At 37.0% G+C, this 24,424-nt stretch overlaps 1 protein-coding gene across 5 annotated transcripts in view; it reads right to left on the bottom strand.

The window, feature by feature from the left end:
• Daxx (Daxx-like protein) overlaps positions 1-24,424 on the bottom strand; it is a 63,165-nt gene that overhangs the window by 23,168 nt on the left and 15,573 nt on the right. For all 5 annotated transcript variants that reach the window (XM_081764194.1, XM_081764193.1, XM_081764191.1 and 2 more), the window contains 5 exons: positions 23,446-23,544; positions 22,650-22,748; positions 20,457-20,888; positions 16,734-16,819; positions 6,329-6,429 (listed from right to left, as the gene is read on the bottom strand). In XM_081764194.1, the coding sequence (XP_081620320.1) occupies positions 6,329-6,429; positions 16,734-16,819; positions 20,457-20,888; positions 22,650-22,748; positions 23,446-23,544 (817 nt within the window). The remainder of the gene's footprint in view (positions 1-6,328; positions 6,430-16,733; positions 16,820-20,456; positions 20,889-22,649; positions 22,749-23,445; positions 23,545-24,424) is intronic.

The following is a 24,424-nucleotide window of genomic DNA, read 5'->3' as shown; positions in this document are numbered from 1 at the left end:
CGCTCGAATCGTAGACTTACAACTAGAGAGATGGCTACCGACCTGAATTTAAGTTTCTACGCGGTTCCATCAATCTTAACTCACCATTTGAACATGCATCGAGTGACCACGGAATTCATTCCGAGATTGTCAAACGGGCAGAAGCAACCGATTGTAAGTGTCCCAACACCTGTTTAATCGAGCCGAAATTGACCCAGAATTGTTAAATAGAGTAATAACAAGTGATAAAACATGGAAAAATGAAAATGAAATCTTTGAGTTTTACGTCCCACGGTTATGTCGATTAGGCTAAAGGAGACGGTGATTATGAGTAATGAATGAAATGGTGGAATGAAGAAAGTGGAAGGAAACGGGAGAACACCGAGAAAACCCACGCACACGGTGTTTGTCCACCACAAAGTTCACTTGGCGGGAGCAGGGTTTGAACCCGGGACCCCAAGCACCAGAGGTGAACGCTCTACCACTGAGCCACCGCGGCCCCATGTGATAAAACATGGGTTTATGGGTATGGCCCAAAAACAAAGACCCAATCTTCTCAGTGGAAAATTTGACACAAATGCGTTGTTCGAGTTTTTTCATTTCATCAATTTTGCACAATTAATAATCCGTCGCGACACACACACTCAACAGGTTGCTACGCTGTACTGAACAAAGACATCGCAGTGATTCTTGCAACACGTATCAAGGTCACACCAAACCACTGCTTCCACGGTAACGACAATTATATCTACTCCTCCTGAGCAGTGGCGATACCTGTTATTATCATTCCCCCCAGTTAAATACCAATAATATTATAGAATAGGTAATTTCTGTCTTGTTATTGGCACTTCGAACAGTGTGTTAGTTTTGTACAGTTGTTTTAAAGTAAAAACAATACTTCTCGTAGTGAACTGAGAGGGGAAGTTCGCGAAAAATAATGCAACAATGATTTTTTTTTCTTTCTTCTTGTGTCTACGTTTGCAGGGAGCACGCCGAAGTTCGCAGGCAACCGCTTTGAAGTTCACATTAGAAATCGGTATAGTTGAATGATCTTTCATCTTCTGAAAGAGTGTGGTCAACGTGACACAAATGTTGCATATTTTAGTATCGTCTCTCAAGGAAATGCAGCGAGGCATAGTCATCGCTTACAACCTGGAAACCTCCGGTGGAATTCACAAAGTGTAAGTGTATACTGCTGACTGAATGAGTAGTTGCAGCATCGCCATATGATGCAAGTTCTGTAAAAAGGGATGTACAAATTTTACCTGCAAATGCTGCAACAGGGTGTCTACAAAAATTGCAAAATATAATTTCGTGACTTTTTCGTGACCTTTTCTTTACCAAACCATAAAATGATGCCAGCTGAAGGACAGTCTCAAGAGCGAGAATTTGAATGTGAATTAGACCGAATTTTCATGCATGCGATAGAAGCGTGCTTTTCTTGCGATTTGGTAGCGTCTAAACCTGACAATAGACATTTTCGGCTTTGAATTTTGAAGTTTTATACAATTAAATTTTCCAGTCTGTACTTATATTCGTACAGGTAAAAAAATCGTAACCCTGAAGCTAAATTTCGTGACTTTTTCTTGACTTTCATGACCGTTTTCTGATTTCATGACTTTCGTAACTTTCGTGACCGATAGATACCCTGTGCAACACCAGTACTGTTAGAGGCACTAAGAAGGCAACTCGGAATGCCTGACAAATTTATCTGCAAACACTATCAAGAAAGGTTAAAAATTTTGTACGGTTCATCATAGTTTGAGTTTTTGTATTCTACATTCTTATGCAACACCTAGATTATAAACGTGTCCGTGGGTTCAGGCTTGAATCCAGAGCAATTGGTGGATGCAAAGACTGTCATGTAAGGTCAATCCTCAACGTGTAGGCCGTTCTCTACCACACTATTTCGTCTCCAAAGGTACAGCATATAACATTATGCATCACAAGTTGAGATTTTGAAGGTATCAGTGCGCGATTGATGCCTGAGAACCTGACCAACGAGTAGGAATACCAGAGAATTATGTTATCTTTGAACCACTTGGTATGATACACAACAGACGACACAGCTTTGTTAATAGTATGTTGACGGGCTATAGTTCTTGGGTGTTTCTCTACACTCCCTAAACAAGTCAGTCCACTATGGTGTGGAAACACTGACAGTCCTTCACCCAAGAAATTCAAATACCCATTCTGCAATATTTCTGTAATGTACTGTGTTATGGAAATTATGGCGTTTTCCTCGTGAAGCTTCCTAAATCTAGGACCAACATAATTTCAACTACCTACCTCAAGATATTAATAAGACTGTGTCATGCTCTTTGTGAAAATCACTCCAATAGACATGATTCAATACTCAGATTTTTTTTTTTTTTAAAGAGCGTGTATGTATATGTATTTGGATGTGAAACGTTGGTATGTTAAAAGCGCTACCATTTACCTTATTCTGCAAAGGTTTATTGCATTTAGTAGACCACTGCCAACGTTACACGAGAGCCACAATTCCACATTCGAACGATTTGGAGCTCAGAAACTCACGCATTCCGTTTTTCATACTATCAAACAGTGACTTTATAGGCAATGCGCAAGAGAGCGAAGCAAATGATGGTCTGAATGAGCAAGGTGTGAGCTGTATGTGGAATGTATCAATTAGAATATCTGCAAATCTTGGAAAGTCTGTGTAATTACTCATGACCTTGGCACGAGGCGTTCTCGATCTAATGCAGAAGTTCTTCCTGTTAATAAAAGCTGGCTATTTTTGTTACATATTATCATGGATCAGCAGTAATTGTTCAGCGTAAAGATTCTCAGCCACAGCACGGCTGTCAGCAATGACTACTTAGAACAACAAACCATCGAAATCCCATCATATGCAAATAATCTTTGTCTTAAATCCCGCCTCCCCCCCCCCTCCTTTTGGACAATTCGTAGTGCTTCTAGGCTTGGTCGTAACCACGATGACTACTGGCAGAACATAAAATACCTATATTCACAAGGATTCTGTAGCAATTGACACAGTGAGTCGTTTCCCGACTGTTGTGGTGTCAGCTTATGGGCCACAAGTCGAGGCTGTGTTCAAACAAATTCCAGTTGAAGATGATGACACACAGTGCTCTTCAATGATCCTATCTCGTGGCTAGGCGATTAGCGTACGCGCCTTTGGCGTGGAAAACCTGGTTCGTTTCCCGACGGGAGCTCCTGTGGTTCGAATTCCACGTTACGCTGTAGGTTCTCGTCTCACATAGCATCGCTGCTGAAAGGGACAGAAAACTGAAAATCAAATCAAATCAATCTGTTGCCACTTGACGTGTACTTGTGAGTGAATATGTCGTTACAATCTGCTCCATTAGGTCCCTGTTAATGGCAAACTGTTCCCTGATCCAAGGTTTGTCTTTAACGCTTATGTTGCCTGAAACTAGAACAATTTTGAGGCTGTCCGAATATTCGGTTCCCTCCCCATTCACAATACACACACATGTTTTCTTTCCTCTGTAGCTTTTACTCCTTTGTTCCAACAAAAACAGCGTTGTGACATTCTCTTCGTGATAACTGACATAAACTCCACGTCATATTAACTCGAGGTTAGAATCCGGGTTTCCACCAACAGTAACAATATTGCAATATCCCTTTATATTTATAAACATGTGCTTCTCCATGAGGATCAACAAGCAGCCGACAGACGCCGTCTACGAATAAGTACGAGAAGGACACGATGAGACTCCTACAACCCCTTCACAGGCCCCGCCTCCAAATTCGGCTATAAAAGAGAATGTCAAGAGACAGAAGATATCAGTCCCAGCTGATCCCTCCTACCTTTCTATTCGCACTGCTCTGGGCAGAAGAGCATCCCTAACCTATCGCTACTACGGGCAGGGGGTTGCTTTCCGTCTCCATGCTGCACTGGGCAGGAGGTTCAAACTCATAGAAGAAAGGATTACTCATTTATAGTAGAGTGTACATAAACTTGTAAAGAGCTTTCAAAACACAAGGTGAGAGAAAAGAAAACCCGTGTACCGTCTCTACCATGCATTACAGTACGATACATTCGGATGCATCCTGGTATATTAGGCTGCTTCATCACGTTCGTGCCTAAATTACCCAATTTACTGGCAGGTGTTTCAGCATCCCCCACACATTCAGTATGTAATTCTTTCACTTACATCCTTTTTATCTCTGAAAAGGATTTACGGATATTTAAGATTCGATTCGGCTGAAGAAGTTCAATCTATTGTCTTCCGTCTGCTATAACGCCAAAAAACTAAATTTTATCAACAAGGCACATCAAAATTCGTATCATACTGGAGCGTCTCTGTTCTTCTGTTCCCAAGTGGACAAAACATGTTGTTTCATATGCACAACAAGAAAAAGTCTGATTATTATTATTATTATTTTTTTTCCATCTTCCATCGTACTATATTTTGAACAAGAACACACGTGTCAAATGGAAATCAGCGTGCTTTAGTTAGATGTGACTTTGTTTAGATTGTTTAGAAGCAAGCCGAAACAGAGAATAACATAAAATTGCAAAATTGTGCATTTTGAGTGCAAAAGCTAACACTAGTTATTCTATGCAAATACTGTCTATCACAAGTTAAAGTGAAAGAAATATATTATACCTATTACAAACTAACTTTTTTCTTCAATGAATTTACATATTCACTAATAATATTCTTTACTGGAGGCGTAACAGACTCGAGGGAAAATACAGGAAAACACAATTAAGTTGGGACACTTCTCGACTCCCGATAGTTGCGCCTCGATGTATCAGCTCTCAGTTTGATTCCAAAGTTGCCAAGAGGCAAGGGCGCCAATCCTGGGAGGCCGAAGGGGGGCCCGGGCTTCCCCAAAGCTCATGTGGGCCTTCCTATTGTATTTATAAATATACAATATTTGGCATAATTTGAGTGCAATATATATATATATCTTCTTCATCTGAATGGGCCCCCAAAATTTACAGAGAAATCGGCGCCCTTACCGAGAGGTGCTGTCACAGATCAACATTATCGACAGAGGCCTTATAGATAATTTCTACATAAGCTAGCCTTTCAAAGGTTTGATTTCTTCCTATATCTGTGAGACAATGCAGCAGATGTCCATATGCTTTTATTCTTCATAAGCTGGCTACTAGTATAAATTGAACATATTTTTTATGGATCCAAGGGTAGTCAACTCGACATGTTGGCCACTCACATAAACGGAACACACTTTTTATGGAAAAAGTAGTGGCGAACTCCAGACATGTTGGCTACACATATTTTTATAGAAGAAAGGATGGTCACCTCAAACAAATTGTGGTCAACTCTGTATAAAAATTGAATGTTTCAGTTACGGGGGATTAGAAAAGCAGTACTTCTAAGCAACCCGTCATATATTGTTCAGTACGGTAATCGGGATCCACTTACACATCTTCCTGACTTTTTCAAGTCTTTGCAAGTACTCAGGAATTGTGAAGTAATGTATACCTAATACCACTGCCATGTCTCTTTCTAGTGCTCTCACAATTCATAGATGTGGATGGCTACTGATGCATGCCCAAGCTGTTCACTTTCAAGGGCCATATCACTAGTTCGAAAATTTTTGAACCATCACTATGTGGATCGTTCATTAACTGTCAGATCTAAATGTTCTAGTGATTTTCCTGGTTGTATTATGGTCAATTTTAAATTCAAAGTGAAAGTACACATATTTGATTTTGAGGTGGAAAACATCGTTGGTTATTTGCTTGGGTGAAGTTTAGTCCCTTTTCAGCATCAAGGCTCTATGAGACCTGGACGTACAGTTTAAGGTAGAGTTCGAACCATTGTAATGCGTTCAATGTCAAGGTTTCCTATTGGCAATCGAACCCGGGACCTCGTTCAAAGGCGCGCGCCCCTAGAGCAATGGGAACGGCTACTACAACGAAGGTAGTATGAATACTTGTTTCAGATCTTATTTTTTATTTATTTATTTATTTTTTGGTACCAAGGTTACAAAAAGAGCACGGACTCATAGCTTAACAGGATCCGAACTACCTAAGTTTCCACTGGTAATCGAATTCACACCTCCTTCATCAAAGGCCGTAACGCTAAAACGAAGAGAGCCCAGTCTGCAGCATTAAGAAAACAGAGCGACAGGTGAAAAATAGTTGAAAAACACACAAGGTAAATGACTAAGCAGAAAAGTTCTGTATAAAATTAGCTGCTCATTATACTCAATGTGTAAGAACAAAATTCAAGAGAAATTTTAACAATGTGTATTAAAAATGTGAACAAAGTGCATTATAATATTTTGGTGCACAGATATTAAAAACAAACAAAGAAAATACCACCATTATAATTCCGGTTTTAATATGAAAACTGGTCAATCATACCTTCAAATTTTACTTTCTTTTCAATATAACGCCCCGTGCTTTTAGACAGTCCTTTGAGCTCACATATCTTTTCATATACTTTTACAATTCTTCTTTTGTACCTGTTAAGGATAAAAAAAGAATTAGCATTTACATACATAAAACAAGAACACAAGTCAAAGTATTAATTCTTTCCTCTGTTATACACAAGTAATCGTCTTTACTATTTATCTTGATAGATTAATGTCACTTCAACCAACAGCGACACTACGTGAGATGGAACTTCCTGTTTAAAATGGGGTCTGAACCAGTTCCTGTCTGAGAAAAATATTCCCAACGGGAATTGATCAGGAGACTGTCAGCACAGAAAACATAAACATTACCAACACTCATCACGATGAGACACTTACTCTGAGCTGTAATAAAAAATTTTTACTTCATCTAATCCTAAACTTACTCAACTATTATTATTATTATAACTCTCATGTTTTTTAAACGTCTTTTTATTGCTTTTAAATTCTCTATTCCTTAAGGAATCCAGAAGGTTATCGTCTCAAAAAGAAACAAAAAACATAATTTTGAAATGTAAGTTTTACATCCTACGATTATGCCGAGACGGTGATGATAAGAATGGATGAAATGGTGAAATATAGAAATGGGAAAACCCACGCACACGGTGTTTGCCTACCACAAAGCTCACTTGGCGCGAGATGGGATCGATAGGATAGTATAGGATTTCAAATTTCTGGGCTTTCGGCATCTAAGGCCATTTAGCCGTTCACGTTTTTGAGGGATGACGTCCCTCGGCGAGCACACAATCCGGGGAAAGGGAAGGAAAGAAGCGGCCTGGGACCTATAAGTTAGGTACCACCCCGGCATTTGCCTGGTGTGAATGAGGAAAACCCAGGAAAAACCTCATTTAAGGTAGCTGGCTTGAAAAAGCGTTTTACACTTTTTCGACCGAGTGGCGAGATGGGATCGAACCAAGGGCCCCGTGCAGCAGAGGTGAACGCTCTACCACTGAACCACCGCGGCCCCCAAATATAATTTTGAATTTAACATCTCTTAGTTATGACCTATTGACTCATAGAGACTAAACCTCAGTGAATGAATAAAGAATTGGTGGAACTATTTGAATAGAAGGAACGAAGATCCCCCCCCCCCAAAAAAAAACCTACATTCACGAACTGTATTTATCACAAAATCATATGGCTTAGGGTCCAACCAAGGATCAGCTGAACAACCTGGCTTATCCGAGCTAAAAAACATTGCTCAGGACCTATCAATACTTACAAAACTACAACAGTATTCACCTAGTAAGAACAAAAACCTCAATTAGAGTTGCTGAGTTTGAGTTTAACATCCCTTTCACCAGCGAGGTTATATGAGATGGGACCCACTGATTAACGTGGAATCCGAACCATATGAGCTCCCGTGGAATCGAACCCGAGTCTCTCACGCCAAAGGCGCGCACGAAACTACTCAGAATGGGGCAGCGATGGCTCAGCGGCAAAGTGCTCAGTTCTGATGCTTAAGATCCTTGGTTCGATTTCAGCTCGCGCTACGTAGGCTTTCTGGGGAACAAACACTATGTGCGTGAGTTTTATTGGAGTTCTCCCGTTTCCTCCCACTATTTTATTCATTATCATAGTTTTCCTTAACCCGGTCCATTATTGTGAGTCGCTAAACTAAAAAGAACGAAAAAAACTTAGAATGGTGGACGCAGGATTTGAACCCGGCTCAACTACAAAATGATAACATAATGTCACGTATTATCCTTAGTATTCTTGAAGAACACGTTTACGAGTAGAAATAAAAAAAAAAAACTTTTTTAAGTTATAAGTTACATGTATATATTTTCCTTTAAAAAAAAGTCACCGGACGTCCATAATTAATACAAGAAATCGATTATTGTGTTGCACATTTTAAACACACAGAAGCACAAGATGAGTTGTGTTTTGTTTATTTTACTTGACAATGGTATCATGGTTTGCCCGTCTGTTTTGCTAGAAGTGTAGTATAAATTTTTGGTATTTGACTTAATCATAGCGAATGTTTTAATTTTCATTGTGGAATCGAAATTCCAAATAAATTTACACAATATAACTTTTTGTTCAAAAGATTTTGAAACATTTCACTGTTAAATTATAATTCCTTGATCGTTAATTCTAAATTTAAAATACGTTACTAAGCAGCCCCCCCCCCTTTCTTTCGTGTTAACACTGACATTCAAATTAGAATCTTTCTCTTTATCAAAGTTGTTTTTCTATCTTGCATTAGGATTAGGAATTACATTTCTGGGCTTTGGGCATATAGAACCATGTTAGCCTGTCACGTATAAGAGATGACGACCCTCAGCGATCACACTACCCGGAGAATTGGGGAAGACGGAAGCAGTCTATCACGATTATGTAAGGTACCATCACGATATTTGCCTGGTGTGAATAAAGAAAATCTCACTGAGGATGGCTTTGGAAACACAACGCATGAGATATATATATATATATATATATATATATATATATATATATATATATTTGTAAAATCGTACAGCTTTCCCATTTAGTCTTGAAATTTAAGAAATTGCTATTTCGATTGTAATAGTACCAGCAATCACCCTCGTTATCTATATTCTAAACGGGGAAAGAGTAATTATGTCACCGTCGATTCCAGTAGAAGCAACAAATTTATAGCTGTCCCACATGGTGTCGCTACTGTCGGTAATAAGCGTATTTATCAGACTTATAGTTCTCGTTTTAAACTTCCAAACTATGCTATGCATAAGTATCAGAAGTCTTATAGACGGTTCTGTCCGTCTCTGTCAACAGGTATCAACGCAAAAATGGTACGAGATGTCGAGAAGCGGATTTTTAGAATCGATTCAACGTTCCAACAATAGGTTCTATCTACTCCGATAACCCTCTTCTCAAACTGAAAATGGGCTTAGTGGTAGAGCGTTCACCTCCGGTGCTTGGCGTCCCTGGTTCGATCTCAGCTCGCGCCGTGTGGACTTTATGGTGCACAAACACCGTGCTCTTGGGTTTTCTCGGGGTTCTCCCGTTTACTCCCACTTTCTTCATTCCACCATTTCATTCATTTCTAATCATCAACGTCTCTTTTAGCCTAACCGGCATAACCGTGAGACGTAAAACAAAGATTTCATTTTATTTTCAAACTGGAAGTGGTAAAAAATTAATAACTTCCGGTGACAAACGTTTATCTCTATAGTACAAAAACGGTCGCAGATAGTGCCAAGCGGAATCGATTCAGCATTTCAAGGAAAGATACAATTTTTACTCGTATCTTCCTAGTAAAACCGGAAGTGGTAAAAATTTACTTCTTCCGGTTTCAATATTGATCTCTATACAGCATACAGATAAAAAAAAATAAAAAAACGACAAATGCATTTTTGGAATTCATCCAACGTTCCTATAATAGGAGTAGCTTCCATCTTCTCCCTTAGCCCTTTATTCAAATTGAAAGTGGTAGAAATAAATCGTTTTCGGTTTCTACGCTGATCGCCACAGAACTAAAATGGTAATAGATAACAACAATGTTTTCTTTTGGAACCAATACAGTGTCTTAAGAATAGGTTTTATGTACTTCGTCAACCTTCTAGTCAAACCGTAAATACCAGAAATTATTCATTTCCAGTTTCAATATAGATCGCTATTGAACAATACTATAATAGAGAGCGAGGTTTTTTTTTTTTTTTTTTTGAATCGATTCATTGTTTCAAGAAAATACCATCATCTGGACCTCTCTACTAAAACCGGAAGTGGTAGAAACATACTACTATTTCGAGTTTAACGTCCCGTTCAGCAGAGAGGCTATATGAGACGTGGATCTACTGATTAACGTGGAACCCGAACCACATGAGCTCCCGCCGGGAATCGAACCCAGGTCTCCCAGCCACAGGCATGTACGCTAACCGCTTAGCCACAAAGGAGCTCCCGGTTTCAATATTGAGTCTCATAGAGCAAAACCGGTAAGAGATAGCAAGAAATGGCTTCTTCAGCGTTCCAAGAATATGTTTCATCTAAAGCTTTGTCCCTCCATCCAACGCAGAAATATTGTAAATATACGATTTCTGATTTCAACAATGACCACCATTTTTTTTTTTTTTTTTTTTTTTTTATAAGGTAATAGATTACGAGAATCAGTTTCTTGATATGAGTTCAGTACAATAAGAGTAAGTTATAACACTAACCATATCTCTTTATTACAAAAGAAAATTACAAATCTACTCTCCCTGTTCCACTATTGAATCGCATAGTTTGGAAGTCTAGTGTAGATTAACAATGTGAAACGAAACTCACTATTCCATTAGAGGTGATTGTATATCTTAACAACAATGGAAGTATAGTAATTTAAACATACTTCATTCCAAAGTTTCGTGTTATAATTAAGTTAGCACTGAGTGCATATGCAAGGTCCATTCAATAAATAACTGGAAATTTGAAAAAAAAAAAAACTTTTATTTGCGCTTCTGTTATTTTTCGGTGGTGTTGTAGAACAATTATCGTATAAGCCTGGCACAGCTGCCTCGCGAATGGGATGCTAGGAATCAGTGAAACAAAATGACAGCACCCTTGTTTGTTTGCACCAGCGTGGAGCAGCGGATTGTCATTAGATTTCCGTTAGCAGAAGGGTTGAAACGAATCGAAATTCACCGTCGGACGGCAGTGCAATATGATGAAAGTTGTTTTGAGTCGACCACAAGTGTACGAGTGGGCAGATAAGTCCAAACAGGGTGTAACAAGCATTAAAGATTTGCCACGCTCAGGACGCTTTGTTTGTACAATCACGGAGAACAATATTGCGAGAGTTGATACAGGAAAACTTGAGTATTACGGTGCATTGCTGATATTGCAATGCAGTTCACGAGGCAGTGGTGCCAGACCCATCTGATAATAATTCTAGGACAACACACAAAAAAAAATACCTTCTTCTGTATCATTCTCATCGCTTTTATTATCTTCCTCTCCTGTGCTCTCATAATTTTCATCTATCTCATTTTCTTCATCATAATCGCTAGCCTCAACCTTCTCTTCCTCGCCATTATCACTATTATTCTCAACCCCATTCTCCTGAATTTCTTGGGTATCATTTTCATTAGGTTTATAATTACTCTCAGTATTACTTTCCTCAGGTTTATAATTTATATTTTTACTCTCATTATTATCATTATTATTATTATTATTTTTCTCTAAATTTTCTTCTGATTTTTTCATATATTTATTATTTATTTCAAAAAGAAGCGCGAACTTTGTCAAAGTTTTGTATTTTTTATACTTTTTCGGTCATTTATTGAATGGACCTTGTATCTAGCTCTGCATTCGTTGAAAGGTTGTGTTTTTAGAGCATATTGGTAGTTTTATTCCAGGAAAAGAAATATTGGTAAGATAAAGTAGTTAATGAATATATATGTTATTAACAAATATTCAAAAATTAAAATATCGAATATAAAAGGATCCATCAACAACTTTTCACACGAACTTATAGTTTCATAAGCGAAAGAGCTGTGTGAAGTATATTACGATGTACCAATAAACCAAATGGGAAAAAACGAATTTTGAGGAGTGACAGATTTAAGACGTGTATTAATATTGGAAATTATTTCTATGCTTGAAGTAGTGTCCATTGCATGTTCTGATAAGTGGACACTTGCCCCTTAAGGTCGGCATCTTACATCTTTAAAACGACCTGTAGTACCAAGGCATGTAATAACTAATCGTTCAAAAGGTACTTTCCAGGGTTGGCAAAAACAGGGTGTCTACTGGAATACCAGAAAGTAAATTCATGACTTTTTCATTACTTTTCATGACCTTTTTGTTCAAATTTTCATGACCATGGCGATAAAAATTTACCATTAGTAATAACAAACCCCTACCATCAGTGGTGCATCGGAACTATGCGGGTTGCTAGTTTTAAATATCACTTATTGTGAATCTTAACGAAAGAATCTAAAATTCTGCCGCCTTGTGCTCGAGCACAGAATAGCACTTACCAAAATACGGGCCTGCTCTTACCAGTTAATCAATCTATACTGTATTTGAAGTTTTAATTCTGAGTATCCATCTAGCAGAAATTTGTCTGAAATTAAGCACTCAGAGAACTGCCCAAAGACAAAACAAATTATAAAAGAAATTCGTTTTTAAAAAATAGATAATCAAATTTAAAATCTGAAACTCAAACGAATAATATTATTTGCATAAGTCTAAAGGCCCAAAAATACACAATTTACATTTCTTAGAAGTAAAGAAATAGCAGATCACAAAGTTAGACAGTAAAAAGTTGTTACTATATTACAGAGACTAGAAGATGAAATGGGGAGCAGCTAGGAAGACAGTAAAGTACCAGTTAGCCAGCACTAACTGGTGGGGGAAATTCTCACAATTACTGACCTGATACAACTGTTTCAGTACATTCAGTATGAGGTATAAAAGTATGAAGTATAAAAATACACTCTGAGATTTCAGATTTTCATGACCAGTTGGGTAAATAAAGGACTTTTTCATGGCTTTCATGACCACTAAGCAAAATATATGACTTTTTCATGACTTTCATGACCAGTAGACACCCTGAAAAACCATGGTTTTTATTTTTTTAAAAAAACGGTTTTTTTGGTGGTTTAAACCAGGTTTTTATGGATCATATATGGACAGAAATAAGTTTGTTTCGCCTTGATGTTATTATGCAACAACCGGTTTATGCTGGAAGGGGTCACATAAGCTTAAAGCGGAATAAAAACCGCTTCTCGAGTTACATCCGAGAGAAATTGTCCTCCATTTGAACTCGGAACCAGGACTAATTGGCCACAAATTTGACACGTCTGCCGACTCACTCATGAAGGAATCCTGATTTAAAAAAAATACGTTGTACTGATCTTTACATGCTTTTTAATATAACAGTCAAGAGTCACTTCAGAAGGACAAAAAGATAAACAGTTGCACAAGTGAAACCATTACACAGAATTACATATGAACAATTTCAAAGTACGACGGAGTACAGAAGAACTAATTTAGTTCATGTTAGTTAACAACGACTTTTATTGGTCCAAATTAAAGAAATACACAGACTTAATCTGCATATCAATAAGGAAAGTGAATAAAGATACGAATTATTTGAGTTCACTTGTGCTCAGACTCATTTATACATAAAAAGATACCAAAGATACTTATTTCACTAAATGCCTCTCGTGGGGTCTGTATTACCCCCCCCCCCCCCCACACACACACACAAAAAGTACGGCTTTTTTATGTATTTTATCAATAGTAAACATTGAAACGAAACAATATTTAGAATTTTTCTTCGATTGCAATTACATAACAATAATAACAACTACAAAAAAATCACAAAATAAACATTTATAAACTTGTAAAAAAAAAAAAAAAAAAAAAAAAGTTGCTTTTGTAGTATAATCTTTTTGAGTAATGAATGGGGAATTTAGGTCTGAATATAATACGAATAATATACGGGAGTGAAACGTGATAACCCACAAATGTGTGTTCATCAAGATTTTACAAACACACACGTTTACGAACATTTTTTTGTTTTTTGGTTTAAACCAGTTGGTTTTTTTGAAAAAACCAGCTGGTTTAAACCAGCCAACCCTGATACTTTCCCACACGAAAAACATCTCAACAGGGTTAAACAGTTTCGAACAACAGGTCTCGTAACTCTAAAAAAAAAACACCATCAGATGCTGAACATACAGTGAAACCGCCAAAGAATGTAAAGAGAGTGAAAGCAGCATTTTTACGTAGTCCTCGACTTCGGTTCGGCGCTACTCTTAGCATTATGTTTGAGACAGAGATAAGTTAGGGGAATTTTTAATTTTAAAACTGACTAAATTTCATCCGTATAAGACTGTCTGTGTGCATCAATTACTCGCATAGTTGTACGATTAGCATACACAACTTCCACGCGGGAGACGCGGGTTCGGTTCCCGGTGGGAGCTCCTGTGGTTCGGATACCATGTTACGCTGTAAGTCCACGTATGGTACAGCCTCATTGCTGAAAGGGACGCTAAACTCCTATCCAATCCAATACTCCCAAAAGATTATGGCCAACGAATAGAATTTGCTGTACGGGTTAAAATTCTTCTTCACGATGTACCTGATACGCTCATCATGAATGATACGGCGCATTTTAAAATACACGGGTTCGTAAACCAGCAAACCTTTAGGCAATGGATACCGGAAAATCCAAGATAACTACATGAACGACCTCTGCTTAACCCCGTGTGACAGTGTGGTGTGCAATATCTAAGAGTAACGTTATCGGTTATTATCTTTTCAGGATGAGAATGTAATAACAGTGAATTCCAATCGTTACACGCACATGATAAACACGTTTCATCTGTCAGAATTATAGATGCTGCACTTGGAACAAAATCTGTGTTTCCAACAAGATGGGGCTACAGACCATATCACGATTCCATGAATACTTTACTGCGATTGTTTCCTGGTCATTTGAGGTTTAGAGATGTGCTTTGGCCTTCTCGATCTCCAGAGCTCAGATGTACGATATCTTTCTGTGAGAATATTTAAAGGAACGAGTTTACGTCGAAAAACTCCGTTCATTAGACGAGCTAAGGACATATACTCGTAGAGAGGTGAAGCAAATCATTCTGGAGATATTGGATCGCGTGTCGGTCATCTCATCTCTCGGCTTGAAAACTACGGAAGTAGACATCACATACCAGATATGATTTTTTCTACGTAACACCAACGGTATTCTTTCCCACATCTACTCAAACCAAAGTTATAAAGTGTGGTATTTAATTATTTGCAATGTTCATTTCAAAATGAGTACACTCCCTTCTGTCACCTTGTACAACCAATACTCGTACTGAAGAAGGTCTCAGAGCAGATCCATATTATGCATGAATAATCGGGAAATTCGTCATCGGATAGAGAGGTAGATTGTTTATTTATTGAAGCAATGAAGATCTTTTAAATTCGGAGGTAGCCTGACTATTTTTTATGCGCATCTGATGCATTTAAAGTAGGAAATGTTACTAGAAAAATTGATGGGTCATTAATAACGAAATGACTCCACACCATAAAGCACATAACCACACCATACATTAATCTTATTATTATTATAATGGCACCATGTTTTGCAAAATTGTTAAGCACAATAGGTTGGTAACATACATTTATATCATATCACTTACATGTCCGTTGCGGTCACTGACCTATTCCATGTGGTTTACGTCAGTTAGAAACAAATGGATTAAGTTACTCCTAACCCTAAAAATATCTTTCAGAATAACTTTCGTAAAATAAACAAATAAATAATTAAGCTCGCTTCTACAGCACATATTAATACCAGTATTATTTGTATGCAATAAGTCTAATGTACAGCATTCTTTAGTCCAAAAATACCTTTAACAATATCTTGATAAATTGCGCTGTTTATAATAATTAGAATGACCAAATTTAGAAAATAAATAAATAAAAACGAGACTCGGCAAATTGGCGTAAATTGGACACTTTACCTACGTGCAGTCATTATTAGGGACACCGTAAGTCTAGAGGTTAGAGCGTTGGACCCACGTCCGCGTGGTCTCGGGTTCGATTCCCGGCCGGTGCTTCTCAATTTCCGGCGTCCACTAAGTCTAGAAAGCTCCAGATACGGCTGTTAAGAGAGTTGAGTTGATTTTGAGTTTTACGTCCCGTTCAGCAGCGAGGCTATATGAGACGTGGACCTACTGATTAACGTGGAATCCGAACCACATGAGCTCCCGCCGGGAATCGAACCCGGGTCTCCCACGCCAAAGGCGCGTACGCTAACCGCTTAGCCACGAAGGAGCTCCGGCTGTTAAGAGACAGGACGATGCAGCACGTTGATCACGTGTTTGTAGCAAGGCTGGACGTAGTTCAGTCGGTCGCTAACAGATGGCATTGAAGTGGCTCAAGCCCACAAAAAGGGCTGTTATGCCAAGTGGATTGGTGGTCATTAATGTGTCGTTATTCATATCAATGACGAAAAAGTCTCTAGCTTTTCAAAATAACCAGATTATATTATTATTATTGTTTAACCTTATTTCAACTTTAAGTTTTATGTTACCTTTTAACATTTAACAAAAATCAGAAATAGAGATTGACTGTTTCTTGAGTGTCTTTTTTTTTAACTTCTTGTACAAGATTGTTCTTTTTTTTAAAAAAAAAAAAAAAGACATGCAGAAAAGACACCATAGAATAAACTACTATATACTACGATAAATACGAGCCAAAAACGCACGCTTAAAGGAAAAGAAAGAAAAAAAGCGACCCATTCGCATTTTTCTTCAGACACGGGAAGACTACTTTTTTTAAAAAAAAAAAAAAATAATAAATAATTCTGTTAAAAACAGGACGCCTGGTCATCCTACAATGTACTTATTATTAAGTTTTGCTTAAAGGAATACGCTTACCTATCCTCCTGAAGGTAGACCGAGTCCTCTTCATCGGAACAGTTACATTCTTTCTGTTCAAGCTTCTTTATTTTTTTATCAAGCAGCTAAACAGAAATAATAAGAAGAAACAAATCACTGCCTGAATATTCTACAATGTATGCTAGAACTACTGGAACAATATATATATCTATTTTTTAAAGGCCACTAATTTAATATTTTTACTACAATTTTTCTCAACGAAACTATACCTTCAAGGTAAATGTTTCATATTATCTACAGACAGGTTGTTATGAAAATAATGGAAACTAAATAACAAAATACAGCTTAACCTAATTATCACGGCGTTGGACTAATTTTAGCCTAAAGTACAAAGTGCTGCTGAATTGAGACATATACCCCATGGATCGTTTACAGAGAATAATGAATCATTCTTCACGCAGTGCAGCATTCAGTTGCATCAACGATTCTGCCCACATTTCTTGTTCCAAAACTGCCCATAGATATAGATACTCAATAAAGTTGAAGTCGGGGGACTGAGTGGTCTAGGAAAAGTGTTCTTGTTCATCCTATTATTCTTCTAACCAAGCCTGAACAGATCTGCCTATTTCTGTTGTCGCGTTGTCATCTTGAAAACTAAGTCGTTGTTAGGGGATAGGATGCACTTGGTTACCTAAAATGCCCCCATAATTGATATGACGTGTCCATACTGTATCTCATACGTATCTGAGATTTCCACATCACAATCCAACCACGAATGTTGAGGGTATGAGGCTTTCGTCCGACTGTGACTGTAGAAAAACGTCCTTCCAGATGCTGATTGAGTTTTGTATTAGTCGCACCATATTATGGCTCTGAAACATGGACATTCAACAAGGAACAAGAACAGATACTATCAAGTTTCAAAAGAAAACCTATGGTCTGGTATCAGACAAGAAAATGTGAAGATGTACTAGTGGCATTAACCCAGAACAATCGCAGTAGATATATGTTTCATGTTACCCACAAAAATTATATGCTGGGGTATATGAGTGTTTCCACTATTTTGACAATTATCTGTACCTATTCTTACATGTTTCAGACAATTTTCTGATAGAGTGAAAATCTCTAACTTGAAACAATTATGCCCTAAAAGGAAAAAGAAACATGATAAAATTCAATTCAACGATGTTGAGAATTAGAGGTAAAAAGTGGATAATTCTTAGAAAACTCTATTTTATTCTGCTGTCCACTACAAACTTTGTTCTCCCGAGATCAGGGTTCTTAACGGTAAATGGAACCGACATAAATGAGTTCTACTAGCTTCTGTTCACCGAGAAAACGATTCCGGGCGCAGAACTCAACGAGATTTTATTAAAAAAATGGTTTCGGAACCAATTTTTGAGTCAGAAACGAAACTGATTTCTGAAAAGAAGCTGTTCTGATTCTGGAACTGAAACCAATATTCAAGTGGAAGCGAAATGACAAAGAAAAGAGAAATAAGTTTTGTAATAAAATTGCTGTTGATAAGTCCTTTGAGTTATCATTTTATCGTTTGCAGCTTTAACGATCTTGAGCTACCGATGTCTGCAAATACTTATGTCAAAATGTATTTCGGTTCTCTTCTCGAAGCACAAAGAATTAAAACGTTCATTTAGGTTTTGGGTACGAAACTCAAAACATTAACTATCTTGCCTAAGATCGAATCGGGGCCCACGCTAACAGATTACACCTAACTTTCTATCTCTTGTAAAAATATATTCTTTTGTGCAACCTGCTTCAATGTTTTCATTTAAGCAGATTTTGAATAAGGTCGCTCACAGTAGAATAGATAGCTAGGTTATAACAAAATTATCCTAGAGCAAAACTAAGGATGTACAATTGTAGAGAAAACTTTAAAAATTACTTATGCCCTTAACCCGTTAAGTTATTCTATCAATACTATCACATCTTCAGGCATACACGTACACAAGGGTAACTACGAAAACAAGTGCCTACATCGAATGAGAAAGCGTAATTAAAATCTACAATCGACATGGCTTAACAACCTGAAAGATTCATTGTTACAGTTATGTGAAATGTCTTCATTGGAGTTTATCGTGTGAAATCAATCCATTTTGGACTGTTATTACCCATCTCCCAAAGGTACCCATGGTCTTTTTACCCTAAGCTTCTCGACTACACTGCCTCTATTAACTCCACGCTTATTACCCACCTGAACAATGTATATTTTACACGTCTCAACTCTATTATCCGAAAGTCTAATACTATATTTATTATCGATACCATTCGGTAAATTATGGCTATTCTGAAGTTCAGCATTGTGTATCTTTGTAAATTCTACTGTTTGTTCATCTTTCTCTGCGCCCAATATTTTTCTTAAAACTTTGTTTTCCAAATACCTGTCTTTGTTCTTCTCTGAGTATCAGCGAACAATTTAAAAATCTACACAATACAATGTGGATAATTATGTTTTTTATTCACAGTACAGCAATTAAAAAACGAGTTTTTTTTGGTGCGAAATTAGTTTTGGCACGGAAATTTTTCAGTGATGAATCTTGCGTGAGGTTTTGGGGAACACAAGCAAACACGTCCAGCTTGGCCGGCTATCTCGTCACCGTTTCAGAGACGAGCAAAAACAAAAGGGTACATCATTGCCAGGAACTAATGACCAGTGCTAAAAGGAAGCCAAATTTCCTCCAGAACATTTCAGAAGAGGAACAAATATGAGTTTTCCAGCGATACGGAAATTAAGCGAAGAAGTGCTGGGTCGAAGGTTCCCGATTCCAACTCCAAACAACCTGCAGAACAAAATAAAAATTCAAAACAGTCCTGACTGACTTTTACTGAAAATTCAAGGTAGAGTCAAGGATTCCGATTGCTTTTTACGACAGGAATCAAATTTTTCATCTGGAATTTGTACCCAGTGGCCAAATAATTTAACTTATATGGAAGTTCTGAAACTTCGCGCTGCGAAGAATCACACGTTCTGAATAAACTTGTTGCATGGCAATGCTTCAGCACACAATGTAATGACTATTCCAGAGTGTTTGGCCCAAAAAAGTGTTTGTGTGTTACTATACTTCTATATTCATCAACCTGTCTCTTTGTAATTAAGATGTTTTCCCTAAATTAAAAGGATAACTGAAGGGTTGCATTTTTAGCAACGTTTCTACCATTGAACAAGCAGTGACGAGGATTTTGAACACCATTACACTCCAGAACTTCCAGAAGCTATTCCATGTCAGTGACTCCAACAAATGAAACTTTTCTTGCCTTTCAAAATATTTAAAAAGAAAAACTGCAATATAGCATAAATGAAGATCTTCCAAAACTCAAAGAGTACAACGGGAAGTAAAGCACTCGATTTTTTTTTTTTAGACAATCTAAAATTAAAATAAAATGTACGAGATGAAGGCAAAACTTATCTTCATTTATTGTACAATTACAATTTAAGCTAATATAAAAAGTAATATAGTTGGTATTATTGAAAACATTACAGATTATCTGTTAGCATGGAAGGCACTTTTCTCAACATCTGTATATACCGTAACATCTGTAGTATTTTCTTTCTACTTTACCTTACATTTTCAAGTAAATCTTTCCATGACCAAGGTTAAAAACTATAGCCTAAAATGTAATAACTGTTATGGTAACACAGATTTTGACAAGTTTTGTCTTTGCGATAATTGTACATATTGTGTTTTCCAATAATTTAAATACTATTAACAAGCAAAAAGAAAGAAAAAAAAACTGTTTTCTTACCTCCAGCATTTTCTCTAGCTTCCTTATGTGTTTGGAGGATGCTTTCTGCTTGTCACTATCTTCCTCTGCCTGGGCACTTCCTTCACATCCGTCTGAACTCCCCGCCACAGCAGCAGAATCAGTGATACAACCATTCAGTCTTGATGAAGGTTTCTCTACAGACACGAGATCAGGACCATTCGAAGTATGGGACTTCACATGTTTTTTCCTTTTAGGCACTTGCCACAATTTTAAGTGGTCTATAACGTCTTTTATATACACATAAATGTTACTTCCGTCTTTCTGAATGCTCTGACCCTTCGCCGCAAGAAGACGAAAGAAGTCCTCCGAATTAATATATTGTTCACTTGCGTCTAGGTACTTCTGATCAAATTTTTCTAACACTTTCTTCATGTCTTTTGTATTTAGCACACTTCTACATATACTTTTAAACTGCAGAAAGCAACAACATTATTATTAGTATTATTACTAGAACAATCCAAAAGCACAAAAAACAACAGCACTCTGGACCACGTGCTTGTTACCCTGAACATAATTATAGTTTCTAAGAGTCCAGATAAAGTTAATTTTAAAAACATAGCAAAATATAATTATAAAAATAAAGCATAAAAGTAGAATATGCACAAGTAAAACACGTACGCTTTCATTTGATTTTTACTTTTTTCTCTCCAAGACTGACTTTAATTGCGTCGAGAGGCACACTTCTCTATTTGTTAGTTGTTGTATATAATAGCAGTTCAGAATATATTAAACTCAAAAGCACTGTAGGCCACCAGACGTTGTGTGTATCGTTCCCCCCTCCCCCCGCGTACATCCTTCAGAAACTTCGTTGACGATATTGCAAAACATTTACCCAATTACCAGCATTCTATAATAACGGGTGATACAAATTGGGATCTTTCAATTACGAAACACGAAGTATTACAATATTAGAATACTGCATGTCGCATGCCGATGGGGGCTGAGCCTGGACTTAGTCGACATCAGAAGTGTCACTATTCATTTCACTGACCCCAACTACTATGGGTGCTATATTAATATGTTGTTTTCGATTACTTTTATATGTCATCCTTTTCCAATCACTTCTAAGGATCTTACCCCTTCTCCAGCGCTTTTTTTCCTCTAAATTGTAATTCACAAATGTATATCAACTTGTTTTTAGACATGGGCTTACATACATGAGATTCATCTTCTTAACATGAGGAATTCGTGAGATAATATATATTTAAATAAATTTTAAATCGTCTCTTCTCACTTGACATTCTCCCTTCTCCTCCGTTAGGATGCGAACCAAAAAGTTCTCTGTAGTTTACGGTCTCATCGATAAAATTACTTTGAGTATGCCAAGTGTGAATAGTGTGTATTTATATGACGAACAAACAAACATTCTTTTTTACATATAAGATTCAAAGAAGTTTCAAATAAAGTTTAGAAGCCATTTTACAATGGGTATCTGAAAGAATTTTCGAATGAAGTACCTCTATTCGGCCGTTCAGATCACAAAAGAATGAAGTACAATTAGCAAAGTTCTGGAGAAAAAAAAAATATATATATTAAGTTTGTACATTACGCGTAAATACATGGAAAAGTTAATATTTCTTTTTTGTTACATTACAATATCTGGACATAAATCTTTTAAGCTCTGAAAAGAGTTTCAGATAGAGTTCTTCAAAAGAAATATGCCCAAAACGACCAAAAAGTGGGTCTGATTCTCTTGTACACTGAATGCCAGCTTTCTCGGTTTATAATCAGGAGAACCTTAATTACAGGTAAATATAGGAACAATTTGATTGTTGGACTAAGAAAAATCCTGAAAAAAAATTCAACCAGAATTGCTGGCCGCCGGATTCGCCCCTAGAACGTTCTGATTATGAATTACAAGAGCTAATTGTTCACTCAAACTTTTTTTTTTTTTTTTTTTAAACTAATTCCGAGGCGAACAAATCAATTTTAGTAGGTGCCTTCAGCGTAGAGAGATCATAATTCTCTAACTTACAGAGTACGGTTTTCTTTGTTCCAAATCTACTCACTAGAAAACGCGTAGGGGAACGAGGAGAACGCACAGACTTGTACTATTGGTTTTAATACATGGATCTCAAGTTATCTTTATGCTAAACTGTCAGATATTTTTGTACTACACTTTCTTACGATTTATTATTATTATTATTTGCCAGTAACTTTTTGTATGCTTACCTTAGTAACTTCATCATGACTACGTCTACTAACATCAATACTTTCATCTGATTCATTCTTCTTCACTGTCGCCGACAAACACACTTTTTCTTCCTTCTTCTGAAAATAAATAAATACACAAAATGAAATGTATAAATGCTATATATATTTAAAAGATTCAATTATTTCAAAGATACAATGCTCAAATGATCCAGTACATTTTAACAATCTTTCAAACCTAAACGTACTAAAATTTCAAACAAGAATTTAAGATTATAAATGAAGTTTTATGAGAAATAGGACAACAATTAAAATTGTATCACATTGTGTAAAGTTTCGTAGTCAATGGCCACTTTAAAAATTAGAGCGATTCATCGTCTACTTCAACTGAGAGAAGCTTTTCTACGATATATTGGATTTTCAATTCTAAAACATCGTGACTGACAAGAAAAATCCTGAGGTTTACCTAAACTATAATTAATCAAGCTCTTTAGGATGGTGTAGAGTTTTTCTTCCTAGTAACCGTGTGCGTGGGTATTCTCGGGGTTCTCCCGTTTTCTCCCACTTTCTTCATCGCACCATTTCTTTCATTTCTCATCATCACCGTCTCCTTTAGCCTAGCCACCATAAGCGTGGAACGTAAAACTTAAAGTAGACTAGAAAACTCGTAGGGGACGGGGAGAACGCACAAATTTGTACTATTTGTTTTAATATGTGGATTTCATACTGTCTTTATACTAAATTGTCATATATATTTTTGTATTACATTTCCTTACGATTTCTTATTATCATCGGGTGGTAACTTTTTTATGCTTACCTTAGTAACTTCATTATAACTACGTCTATTAACATCAATACTTCCACCTGATTCATTCTTCTTCACTATCGACGACGAACACACTTTTTCTTCCTTCTTCTGAAAAGAAATAAATACACAAAATGAAATACTATATATTTAAAAAATTAAATTATTCCAATAAGTCAGATACAATACTCAAATGATCCATGCTTTTGAAGTAGTTGCGAGCACGAACTTGTTTACGACACTGATTTGCCTATTCCTCAGAATTTCCAAAACCTTAATAACACGGCAGGGCAACGGACGAAGGAAGTGTAGAAATGGAGTTATAAACTTGCACGAAACACCTGACGAAATTCTTACAGCAAGCTTCACGTAAGTCAAGCGTAAGTAAAACAAGTGTCTATTGTATTTTCATGCACAGTGGAATATGGTACATTTGGTCCTGGGATCGCTTCCCAATGAGAGTGCATTCAACGCCTTAGTGGTTTGGATTCTTTCTCAAACTGTGTGTCCACTATTCGCATAGCCTCGGTGCTCAAAAGAGATGCAATACTTCAACAAACATTTCGAAAGAAGAATTTCTTAGAAGTTTACAGTTTTTCATAGTCAAGCTAAAACTCATCAAATCGAAGTTCACTCGTTGCTATTGGCTGGAGGAAAATGCCAGTACAAATTACTGAAAATTAAACAATTTGATTCATAAATACGATTTTTGGAAAACAAGGCACGAACTTTTTATATCACTATCTTTCTGACTGGCAAATTCCTTACACGAAAATTAGCAAGCTTGTACGAGGGAAAGGCCGAAAATAAGTTTTCCCTCTCATTTTCCCCCAGGACAACGAAAAGCAATGGCGAAACAAGACAGTAGTTGCATGCGCAACATACCCAGACACAAGTGGATATCGTTCGCCCGGGATTCTCCAGATGGCGCCATCGCAGTGCCTGCGCAAAGCGGAGACGAGTCTCCAGGGTGTCTACTAAAATTCCAAAA

Source organism: Thermobia domestica, chromosome 7 (genome assembly GCF_964235325.1).
Source record: "Thermobia domestica chromosome 7, izTheDome1.hap1.1, whole genome shotgun sequence".
In the NCBI taxonomy this organism is placed as follows: domain Eukaryota; kingdom Metazoa; phylum Arthropoda; class Insecta; order Zygentoma; family Lepismatidae; genus Thermobia; species Thermobia domestica.
Note: the sequence above shows the minus strand (reverse complement) of the source record. Positions and strands in the feature narration are given on the sequence as shown.